Source organism: Cydia strobilella, chromosome 4 (genome assembly GCF_947568885.1).
Source record: "Cydia strobilella chromosome 4, ilCydStro3.1, whole genome shotgun sequence".
Taxonomy (NCBI): Eukaryota; Metazoa; Arthropoda; class Insecta; order Lepidoptera; family Tortricidae; genus Cydia; species Cydia strobilella.
This window is the reverse complement of record NC_086044.1, coordinates 5,156,550-5,168,035: the sequence shown is the minus strand read 5'-3', so window position 1 is coordinate 5,168,035 and position 11,486 is coordinate 5,156,550. Positions and strand designations below refer to the sequence as shown.

The 11,486-nt window shown below is 38.0% G+C and overlaps 1 protein-coding gene across 1 annotated transcript in view; it reads right to left on the bottom strand.

Moving 5' to 3' along the window:
• Positions 1 to 5,461: 5,461 nt before the first annotated feature.
• The window catches only part of LOC134740520 (tribbles homolog 2-like), a 34,726-nt gene continuing 28,701 nt past the window's right edge, over positions 5,462 to 11,486 (bottom strand). Inside the window, exons 4-5 of the mRNA XM_063673026.1 lie at positions 8,202 to 8,393; positions 5,462 to 7,087 (exon numbers count right to left, since the gene is read on the bottom strand). Coding sequence (XP_063529096.1) covers positions 6,820 to 7,087; positions 8,202 to 8,393 — 460 coding nt within the window. The 3' untranslated portion in view covers positions 5,462 to 6,819. The remainder of the gene's footprint in view (positions 7,088 to 8,201; positions 8,394 to 11,486) is intronic.

Genomic DNA, 11,486 nt, shown 5'->3' with positions numbered 1-11,486 from the left:
GGCATGAGAAATGAAACGATATAAAACACTGTTTATTATACCATTATCCTCTCCTCTGAACCCTTTGACCGCCACAGTCGGCCATAGCGGACAAAGGTGACACGACAAAATTAAACCTTAATACATTGTAATAAAGTGTACTATTGCGTATTATTTATATAAAATAGTCGTGGCGGTCAAAAGGGACACGGCACGATACACACAAGGATACTTATGCTATCGCAAATTCGCACTCATTTGCTATCTATCATGACTAGATAGTTCTTTTATCGTCAGTTTTACGTCAATGCGATAACTTCGAAATTAGATCGCGTGCATTGTGCCGTGCGAAAATATATTACAAGCGCTTTATTATTCCTATTATACCAGATAATGGGGTTTACATATATCTAATCTTGCTTCCGCTGTTGCTTTTACCTTTACCTGATTAAAATGGGGTATTTGACTTTAGTATTTCGATAAATTTGCTTCTAACGCCTTAACAATAGAGGCGTGTTCCGATATATCTGATGGCGACTGTACGTGGGAAACAGAAGTTTTAGGACCCCAATCGTAACTTAATTTTGTTGATGGCGAAGTATAGTCGTCTTGGAAAGGCAACCTGTTACTTTGGACACACAACTTTAGGTGCCCTGGACTTTGAAAGGGTTATTTTGGTTCGGTTGCTGTTTTCAGTAACAGTTTTAGACACGAGTCGGTGACATTATTTATGTGTAGGGTTTGTTCCCGGTACCGTTCCCGGTTCTCGCCATACAAACTCATTACCGGGAGCAAACCCTATTACGTGATAAGGTAGTTTAGCGTAATTTTTATTATTATAAATCAAATGGAAATAAAATGTTACTGTGATGCAGATTTATTATTTTTAATTGTCCCTGTTATATCGAACAGATTAGAACTCAAGATTATGACAGTAGAATGTTAAGTAGCTTTTTTTAGTGTATTTTTGCATTAAAAATCAAACTATTTATTTATGTTATTTTTATTTTTCTTTTAACTCGCTCGACATATTTTTGTAGGTATGATAACGACAGTAACGACGTTTAGGGATTCACTTAATCAAAAACTAAGAGCGACTTTAACTCACTAGCGATTAAGAATTGTCCGTTAACAGTGAGGAAAAGTTAACCCAATTAAATTGCTGTTTATATTTGTGACAGACTGTCCTTTAAAGTTTTGAGTCCCCGGCAAGCTCGGCCGAATTTCACCTTCCGATACAAACGGAGTTTCGTTCTCATTTTAAAACTACGTGTTGGATTGTAATGAAACTTTGCACATAAAATGACATGAGGTATATCTAGGTCTCTAATAAGTTTATACAGCTCTAGTGTATAAAACAATCGAAATAGAGCAAGAACAAGTTTTGTATGAACAACTTAAATTCGCTGTATTTTTTTTACTATTGTATCTGAAGCTACATAAACTAATTACAGACCTAGAATAATCAACTGTTTTTCTTCGTGATATTTGATAATGGTAGGGAATTGCCGAACACGGTTTTGTTTTCCTTATGGAAATTGGTGACATAGCGTCAGTTCAATCATAGAGTAACTTATACTAGAGCGGTACTGTCATAGTAAATTTTGTAACCCCAGTAAGTTCACTGCCATCTGTCGACACATTTTAAAACTAAAAATGAAGATTTATAAAAATACGATAGAATGTATTTAAATATAGATAAATGATTTTTTTTATTTGCATTAATTATTTTTTATGATTTTGACCCATGTTCTTTCACTGATATGCGTTAAAATTGTTAAATAACAAACGAAACCGTCAACGCCATCTATACGACTGTAGGCCAAAACTAGTAGCGCCCTCTGAACGAGAATCAAATTTTCTTGATTTTCGTGGCACGTTTTTTTCTTAGACTGTATCCATCTATTACGGAGTTATATCTATCTTTAGTTCAATCAAAGGTCCGGCATCGTGTCAATATGACTAGTGTGGTGGTATTTAATTATGTATTTCCTTGTAGACAAAGACAAGTAAGAAAGACTGACAATGTTATACAAAGCTGCATTCATGACATTGTTATAGATGGTGTAAGTGTACCTATCTAAGTAGGTCTATGTACCTATTACATAGATAGTAGGATCCTACAGATGTGTTAGCGCGTGCGCCCGCCCGTGAGGGACAGAACATACGCAATGCGACCAAATTATTGGTCGAGTTTATTTCTTGTCCACCATAACTGAGACTGTGACAAGGACAAACAATAATACTTTACTACCTACTATCATAGAGTAACTTATACTAGAGCGGTACTGTCATAGTAAATTTTGTAACCCCAGTAAATTCACTGCCATCTGTCGACACACTTTAAAACTAAAAATGAAGATTTATAAAAATACGATAGAATGTATTTAAATATAGATAAATGATTTTTTTTATTTGCATTAATTATTTTTATGATTTTGACCCATGTTCTTTCATTGATATGCATTAAAATTGTTAAATAACAAACGAAACCGTCAACGCCATATATACGACTGTAGGCCAAAACTAGTAGCGCCCTCTGAACGAGAATCAAATTTTCTTGATTTTCGAGGCACGTTTTTTCCTTAGACTGTATCCATCTATGACGGAGTTATATCTATCTTTGCTACTATTAATACAACAAAAATATAGTTGGTTAAACCAAATTAATTTAGTGGTAGTTTTATTTATTTAGTGGTACCTAATTGTATCAATCAATCAATCAAATGTCGAAATCAAATGTTGTTTTGTCAGTAAATAAGACAAAAAAAAACTATACTCATCCTTTTCTTTTGGGCGCTATCGCTAGTACTAGTGTAAGACAAAGATTGGACAAAGATAGTATGATTCTCTGACTCATGAATCTAGTATAACTGGCATGAGGGGTGGGGAAATGACCGAACGGGATAGTCTTATCTTATGTATAGTCTTATCTCATTTCAAACATAGCAGGGTTCGAAAGGATAATTATCAATGATAGTTATCTTGATAATTATCGTGATTTTTATGGCTGATAATTTTCGATTTGATAATTAATTATTTTTATATGATTTTGACCCATGTTTTTTCACTGATATTATATGCGTTAAAATTATAAATAACAAACGAAACCGTCAGCGCCCTCTATACGAGAGTAGGCCAAAGTTAGTGGCGCCATCTGATTGAGAATCAAATTTTCTCCGTAATAGATGGATACAGTTTAAGGAAAAAACGTGCCTCGAAAATCACGAAATTTTGATTCTCGATCAGAGGGCGCCACTAGTTTTCGTCTACTCTCGTATAGAGGGCGTTGACGGTTTCTTTTGTTATTTATAATTTTAACGCATATCATTGAAAAAACATGGGTCAAAATCATATAAAAATAATAAATGCATTTAGCCATATTTAAATACATTTTAACGTATTTTTATAAATCTTCATTTTTAGTTTTAAAGTATGTCGATAGATGGCAGTGAATTTACAGCGGTTACAAAATTTACTATGACAGTCCCACTCTATCTTATTATATCCTCTTTGGTATAAGGCATTGACCTCTGCTTATATCGAACATCTTAAGTAACGACATCTAGTGACTACACTGAGAGTTCAAATTAATTGCAGCGCGTATCACGGTCTAAGTTATAATTCCAAGTTAGAAAGCACAGATGGCGTTGAAGGCTAGTAAGTATTAGTATACCTAGTACCAATTATTATTTTTATATGATTTTGACCCATGTTCTTTCACTGATATGTGTTAAAATTGTAAAATAACGAACGAAACTGTCAACGCTATCTATCCGAGAATAGACCAGAGGTTAGTACTGGTGGTAGCGCCATCTGTGCGAGAATCAAATTTTCATGATTTCCGAGGCGCGTGTTTTCCTTAAACTGTATTCATCTTATATGAAGTTACATAACTTACTCTTTCTTAGGTCTTTGATATGAGGGTGGTACTTGGTGGTACGTACCTATTCCATCTGTCCAATATCTTTATCCAATGTGTATTGCGTCTCACATTTTGCTTAATAAGAGAGCGAGACGCAATGACATTGGACAAGAACTATAATAGTGTGTGCATGGTGGGGGAACTAATAGCGAAGTTCGCGCTCAGTATTATACCAAATATGTAAATTCATGGTCCCAAATTGTCATATTTGACTTTTATCAATTGTCACCAATGTCGCGTACACAGCCAATATGCGCATGTTAGCCCAATAGGACGTAGGTAAAGTATGAATTATCTCAGACTATTTTTTTCGGGCTCGGGGCTCGGGCCCTAATCTGTTAAACAAAAGCCTTTGTTTCTTTTAAGAGCGGTCTTCAGCACGTGCCAAAGCAACCATGTCATTTAAAAAGTTCGTAGTGTCGGGTAGTGTCGTTCACTATCGTGATAGTAGGTATTGAGGTTCAAATTCATGTGACAGCTCATTCAGAGAACAATCAGCCGGGCTAGCACATGATTGGCGCGAGAGTAGCTCGCCGCGACATAGACTACCCGTCCCCCTTTAATTCATACAGTTAGTAAAAGACGGGTAGTCCTCGCGGCGAGATACTGTCGCGTCAATCATGTGCTCGGCCTACTGGGCGGTATTGTTTTTCGAGACCGCTCCTAAAAGATACACAGGCTTTTGTTTAACGGATTAGGGCCAGAGCCCGAAAAAATTATATTAGATAATTCATACTATACCAGACATAGTTATATTATATGTTAGCATGTAGTTTTAAAATGAGAACTTCGATTGTATGGAAGCGGCTTTTTGGCATCGGATTCGTGTGATTCTCATGTGCTGCTGCTAAGTAAAAATGGCCTATCATCTATTGCAATTGGGCTATCAAACACTAGGACATTTACCTTATCTCACTTTATATTTTCAACTTGATGATCCTATTGCCAGACTGAACTCTATTTTACTCAATAATAAAGTCTAAATTTAAACAGCCCATTCGATTTCGTGTCCTTGTTTCATTATTAAGGTCAAGGTGAGAGCGTAATAGGACATTAAATGCGAATCGAATCTTATTTACTGCTAAATAAGGTCGTAATTGAAAGATGTCATTATGTTTCGTCCTTGTTATGATAAGGTCAAAAGTATTTCTAAGTGTTGTTCCAGATAAATTTGGCTGGTGTCTCGAGAGAGAAATGGTGTAACGTTAATAAATTAGGTATTGTCTGGACTTATTCCCATTGCTTTCTGACCGTAAGCGAGAAAAACCATTTTACATTTGGTCTGACTTGGCATTGTGGTTCCTTAAGGTTACAGAGTACTGGGGGCCTAGGAGGCCTAGCCAAGATTACAAACGCTAAACGGAAATTAAAAATCAAGATGACAGGGGGCTACGAAAAGTCACGTGATTATTTCCATACATTATTAGTTATGTTGACTACGCCCCTGGAGTGCCCGCATCAAATACTCGCCAACGCAACAGAAAGCGTTTAGAATATGAGTGATAGAATTACATTATTTGATCATTAGGTTGGTTGGATGGAAAATAAATTCAGGTATTATGTTTCTTAATTATTTATTCCCTCTATCATTCGTTCTTTTTTGATAATCCTCATGATATCTTAGGTCTATTTACAGTTTGTATAAATTAAGAAGTAATAGTAATATTTTATTTTACAGAGATTTTTTTGTAACCCTACTATTGTACAAAACTTTCAAATGAAAGACAAAACAGTTACGCTTTCGACTATGAAAGATAACAATCAGAAGTGTAAGAAAATGACGATTTAACAAAAATTACAAAAGGTAACAATTTAAAGAATGGTAACACTGATTTTTAATTTGGAACTTTCAATTTGGAACAAATTAATAATAACTAAAATTGATCTCAAAAATGTACAATCAAAATAAAAAACTCAACACCAAGTACCAAACAAGAAATAATTTAGTTTAGGAAGAGAGTGCCCGGCGGCCACGGACCGCCGTGTTAAATATTTATTTATGTTCACTATTTATTATTAAATACATGGCACAGACCAAATACAAACGCCTTCGGTACGAGGTGGTGGGAATATATTTTTAACAATTTCACTCGATATAATAAAATAAATTTCCGCATGTCGATTTGCCGAATAATCACGATTTAATAACCAAATAATATAATCAAAATAACTCTATGATGGAAGCAACTGATTGTTGTGCAACAAAAGAAATCACTTCTGAATAACAACGTAATGGCAATCATATATCGCTAAATAACATCGGTGGAGATCACAATACACGAAACTATCAATACAAAATATACATAATTTACCTAACAATAGCGTAACAACTTCAATGCAATATAGAATCTATATTGAAGTGAAATCGTTTTGAATGCATCACGCTTAGAGGAATTAACGTAATAGTTAACATTTAACAGAATGCTTTTTATAAATTATGCGGCGGCGGCTGCCGGGGATCCTCGGACCCTCGAACCGGCCGCTGCAGGATCGCCATCGACTCCATAGATCACAAGAACGCGACATCAGTCTCACTTATTCTGTCATTACCAACGCTACGACTATATACAGCTCCCAGCCCCGACTACTCATAAAACCCGCATCACCGTACTAACTATCCGATTATGCGGCTTCTACAGCATTCGCGAGCTGCGGCCAAGTATAAATTAGTGCGCGGACGGACCAGCCGCCCGCGCGTCTGCTTAACTAACTAAAATCTCCACGGAGACTTATTTGGCTCGGGCTTACTTACTGAAAACAAGCGGACTATTTCAGTGAGGCAACCGCAAGCTAGCGCGACAATTTAGGCCGAAATAACTTATTTAAATTCATAAATAACTTTGACATTTTCACTACGCGCGGAACTCGTTATTTACATGCCCGACGCCAGCATCGGGCGAGCTGCTTGGAGAGGGCTAGAAGTAATCTTCCGGTTCGAGGTGCAGGTCGGGCACGAGGCGGTCGTGGGAGGCGGCCGCTCGCGGGGGCAGCTCGTTCCGCGGGTCTCGCGCTAGCCAGGGGTGGCGCAGCACGTCGGCCGCGCTCAGCCGCTCGCAGGCTTCCCGCCGCAGCAGCGATCGGATCAAGCACTTCCCGCGCGACGACAAGCACTCGGGGACCACGAAGTACCCGCGCGAAATCTTCGCGAATAGGGACGCGTGCTCTGAGTCGTTGAATGGATACCTGCAACAACACAAAAAGTAACGTTTAATGTGCGTAAAGGGAGTAAATAGTGAATAATTACTTGTATCATCCGACAAACATTATTCAAGATACGATATCAGTTTAATGCGCACCGATCAATTTAAAAAATCGGAGCGGAAACAGAAAAACTTATCGCGTTTTGAAAATTCAAAATCGTTAACATCGACATTAGGCCGGCTCCACGAATTGTTTCGTTTTTACAGCACCCACGCAGCTCCAATTAATTGTGGCGATCCGATTGTCATTTGGAGGCAGATGCGAAACAAAAACCCAGGTAGAACCCTTTCGGCGACAGGTGAGGCCGATTGCGGCGAAATCCCGAGTCTTAAATTTTAAATTACGGGTGCGTCGGGGGAAAAAAGTAGAAGACAAAGGTTGGCGAACGGCAGGTGCGTGTAAAAAGGCTTTCGGAGGTACAACGTCTTCGCCATGTGGCGGCAGGTGGGAAGATTTCACCGCGTAGGTATATGTGGGTGATATAATTGCTGGCCGTTGGCGCGTAACGGCTGGCAGGTGCCGGGACCCAACGGACACTATGTGACCGACAGGTGATCTCTGTTTACTAATAGTCTCGAGAGTTTGCGTTGATTGGGTCAATTTGAATATAACATGGCTAGCCGCATGGCGTTCGCGCGCGATTATCTCTTTACAATGTTGCTGGCCCATTCATTATTTTGCGAAATATAAAATGAAACTATGTCGGATGTTAGAGCGTTCCCGCTGACCTACATGATATTTTCTGTTTTAAAATTATGTATTTTAATTGATGTTAATTGACGCAATTTATAAGCAAGTACTTATCTAGAGCTGGGATTCCGCGCGATCAATTATCTCCTGTCTTATCATTTTGCATTCCACAATTTGTCTACAAAAAAACCCGCATTTAAGTGGATGTTAACGTCAGACCTACATAAACTGGAGTATTTTTAAAGCTGAAACATGATCTTATCTTTTCAGAATGTTGAGAACTTGCTCTAACCAAATCCTTTTACAAAAAAAAATCGGCAACAACGCAAGTGGAGCTGGGTAAATATCAAAATAATTGGTTCAGATCTAAAAGATATTCATGTACTATTTAGATGTGGATGCCTACCTTCCAACGAGCATGGTGTAAAGGATGACGCCCAGCGACCACATGTCGGCGGCGCGGCCGGAGTACGTCCGGTGAGCCCTCAGGATCTCGGGCGACACGTACGCGGGGCAGCCTCGCTTGTCCTGCAGCAGGTCTTCTTCGGGGTCGTCCAGCACTACCGCGTCTTCTAATGACTCTAGTTTTAACGTCGTCCTGTAACAAAGGAAAATGAACTTTAGTCACATGAAATATGATGAATAATCAGGCTGCATGTAATGTGCAAGCGTTGACCCATTAAGCGTTTGACTCAATACAGGCTATAGGGTCGTATCCATTCCTCCATAATGGCTCCCTTTGAACTCAAAGCGTTTTCCGCGCGCATTAACCAATCCACGGTCAATTAGTTTCGAATAAAGCCTCATAGGCAAAAACCATTGCTAAATTCGCAACTCTAGTATCATAAAGTTGATTGCAAAGTTATACAGGTTCATACAGCGCTTTCATTTGTCGCGTATATTATTTTTATTAATTTATGTGGTTTCGTCACGTTACGGGAATCGGCGCGGTGCGCGACCTCGTATTTCACAGCGTTTCGAAATGCATTAAATGCACAGTTATTCGAAACCGTACGCGTCGATCGAATGTAAAGTAACTCATCGCACAATTCACTAAACGTGGGAGACTGTTTCCACATCAATTGAACCTTTTAGAGCTTAATACCTAAGGATATTTTCCGGCGATATTTAAGATGAAGTCTCCAGCGCATTCATAGTTCGCGTTGATTTAAGCTCCGATTATTTTTATCGATATTGCAGTTTGCATTTAATGAAGGTTCGATGCAAAATGGACACAAAATTTATAAAAGAAAAACGAAGTAGACGTCAGCAGTGGACGGCAGGTGGCGCGGGGAGGTACTTCAAATCGACTTGTATTAATGCATTGGATATTTTTAGCCTGTTTAATAATAAGCTGGATGGGGCGAGCTGGAACTTAAAGGGGATCTATTTTTATACGGTAATTGCCTAGAATAAATGCCTTCGTATAAATAGAAACGCGTTTCCCGAACCTTGTAGTGTTAAATAGCTCAAAAGTTACAAAACGTGCGGTTTCATGTTCAAACGCAATTTCCAAGAGCGCGTTAGATGTTTAAGGATTTTAGTCGTAACCCTGAATCGCCATATTCTACGCGCGACGTTGATTAACTAACGTTAACGCAATGCAATTGCAGCTATAATTCGCCTTGAGATAAACGAAACTAAATTTAACGAGTGATCGGTCGTGACAATATGGAGCGTAAGCAAAGGTTACTCTCGTTAGGTGGCGCAAGCGTTCCTCATGAGTCTTATGACGTACTAAAGACTGTACACGATGAAACCCGGCCATGCATGATGGTATATATTTTTACCGAACGCACATTTTCAAGCAGTTCTATAATTTTAATATTCTGTAATTATTGTAATTTTTAATTACAATCATATTACAAATTACAATATATGGCTTCTGTGAGTTTTCGCCGAATATATTCCATCATGCCTTGAATTTTTTTTTGATAATGTTTACTCGCTTCGTACTCTTTACAATGCCACAATTGTATTTATATTTTTATAAGCTGTTTTATGCTCTTTAATTTAGAATGTCATCTTACCTAAAACATACCTTTTTAAACTCTTTTCTACTTGAGGTAGTCTGAAAAACTTTCTACTCCAAGCACTGAAAGTTGTTTTAATATGGGAGGCATTTTTATCAAAAAGTCGAATTCACCAAAGTTAAAACACCTCAGAATTAAATCTCAATCTCAATCAGAAACATTTAAGGTGTTGTGAAAAGAAAATATAATAAGGTATAATTTGGTTTATATAATTAAAAATAATAAAATATTTTTAACTGGAAAATTTGGTAAAGACTGTCAGAAGACCGTGGACAAAAAAAATAGGTAGGTACTGTGGAATAGATAACGCTCAAAGTCACAGACAGCCTTATATTATGTTTCTAATTTTATTATGTAGTTTGATAACCACAAAGTATTAAGGGAAAAGTGCTGCTAGAAAATGTACATTCATTTAAAAGATTTACCACATCATGCGTGGCCGGGTTTCATCGTGATCAGTATTTAGTACTGGCCGTGCTGTTGCGATCGCTAATTCACTATAGACAAATTGAAAAAAAAGGGCCCTTGAAGTTAGGGTTGCTTATAGATAACTTAACATTATTTTATTTCTACTCAGCTTAGATCCTAAATAAGCACGAGGTCAGTTCTTTTATATTAATTAACTTCAGTTTTCACCAATACATTTTATGGAAAATCCCTATTTGAAGGGTATTTACAGCACTAAACGCTGTAATTTCCCGTATACACAATAGCATGTGCGTGCAGCGGCACGTGTCAGTACATCTGTGCTGTGAGGCAAGCTGTGGGAACGGACTGACGAAATGCAACATTACACAGATTAACAACACTACGCTTTGCTCAACGGTAACCCTGAGGGGGTCGATTGTGACCTAGGATTGTCGAAACAGTTTAGTACATGATTATTTCATACACTTTGCACTATGCTGATGATGGGTGCGATTATCGGATGGAGAAATAATAAAAGTACCTCTATCCAGTCTTTCGAATTGGAGTCGGAAGTATTGATAAAAATAAAGGTCAAGGAGGGAACAGTGGCTCGGTAGAAAAAAGCCGGGTACAGTGGCTCACTATATATATATATAAATATTCTAGGGACATTCTCTCAACCTAATTTCAACACGAGAGAGGCGATATTTGGACGACTTAGCCACTGTTTCCGCCTTGACTCTACCCTATCTTATGATATTTTATTAGTTTGCAAAGTCGCGAAGCAAAAAAGTTTGTCAAGTTGCAGTGTTAGTTTTCTTAGAAATGTTGAAAGTTACTACGTTAAGAGATCCCTGTAAGGGTTAAGTTCGCCTTTGTACTAATTATGTGTGTTTTTTGTACAATAAAGTGTTTTACTACTACTGCTAAACGTGTTGTTTTCACGAACTTTAGTATAAATACGCATAAAGTGACAGAATTAGAATAAATGCAGTTTATTTATCTCGCGAGGAAGGATCGGTCTATTTTAAGGACTATAAAGACATGTTTCATATTTTATTATGCCTTATGTGATGATGAAGTCAAGCAAGCTGCCCTTTTTTGTAATCCATCAGTGAGCGGAGCGGCTGAAGCCGGAGGGCGTCCTCGTGTCCGTTTTAGGTTCGACGCAAGCGCAACTGATCCTAATTAAATCCCTACAGCGGAGCTGAAGTTTGCAATCGATATCGTAACGTTTCACAACGAGTGTT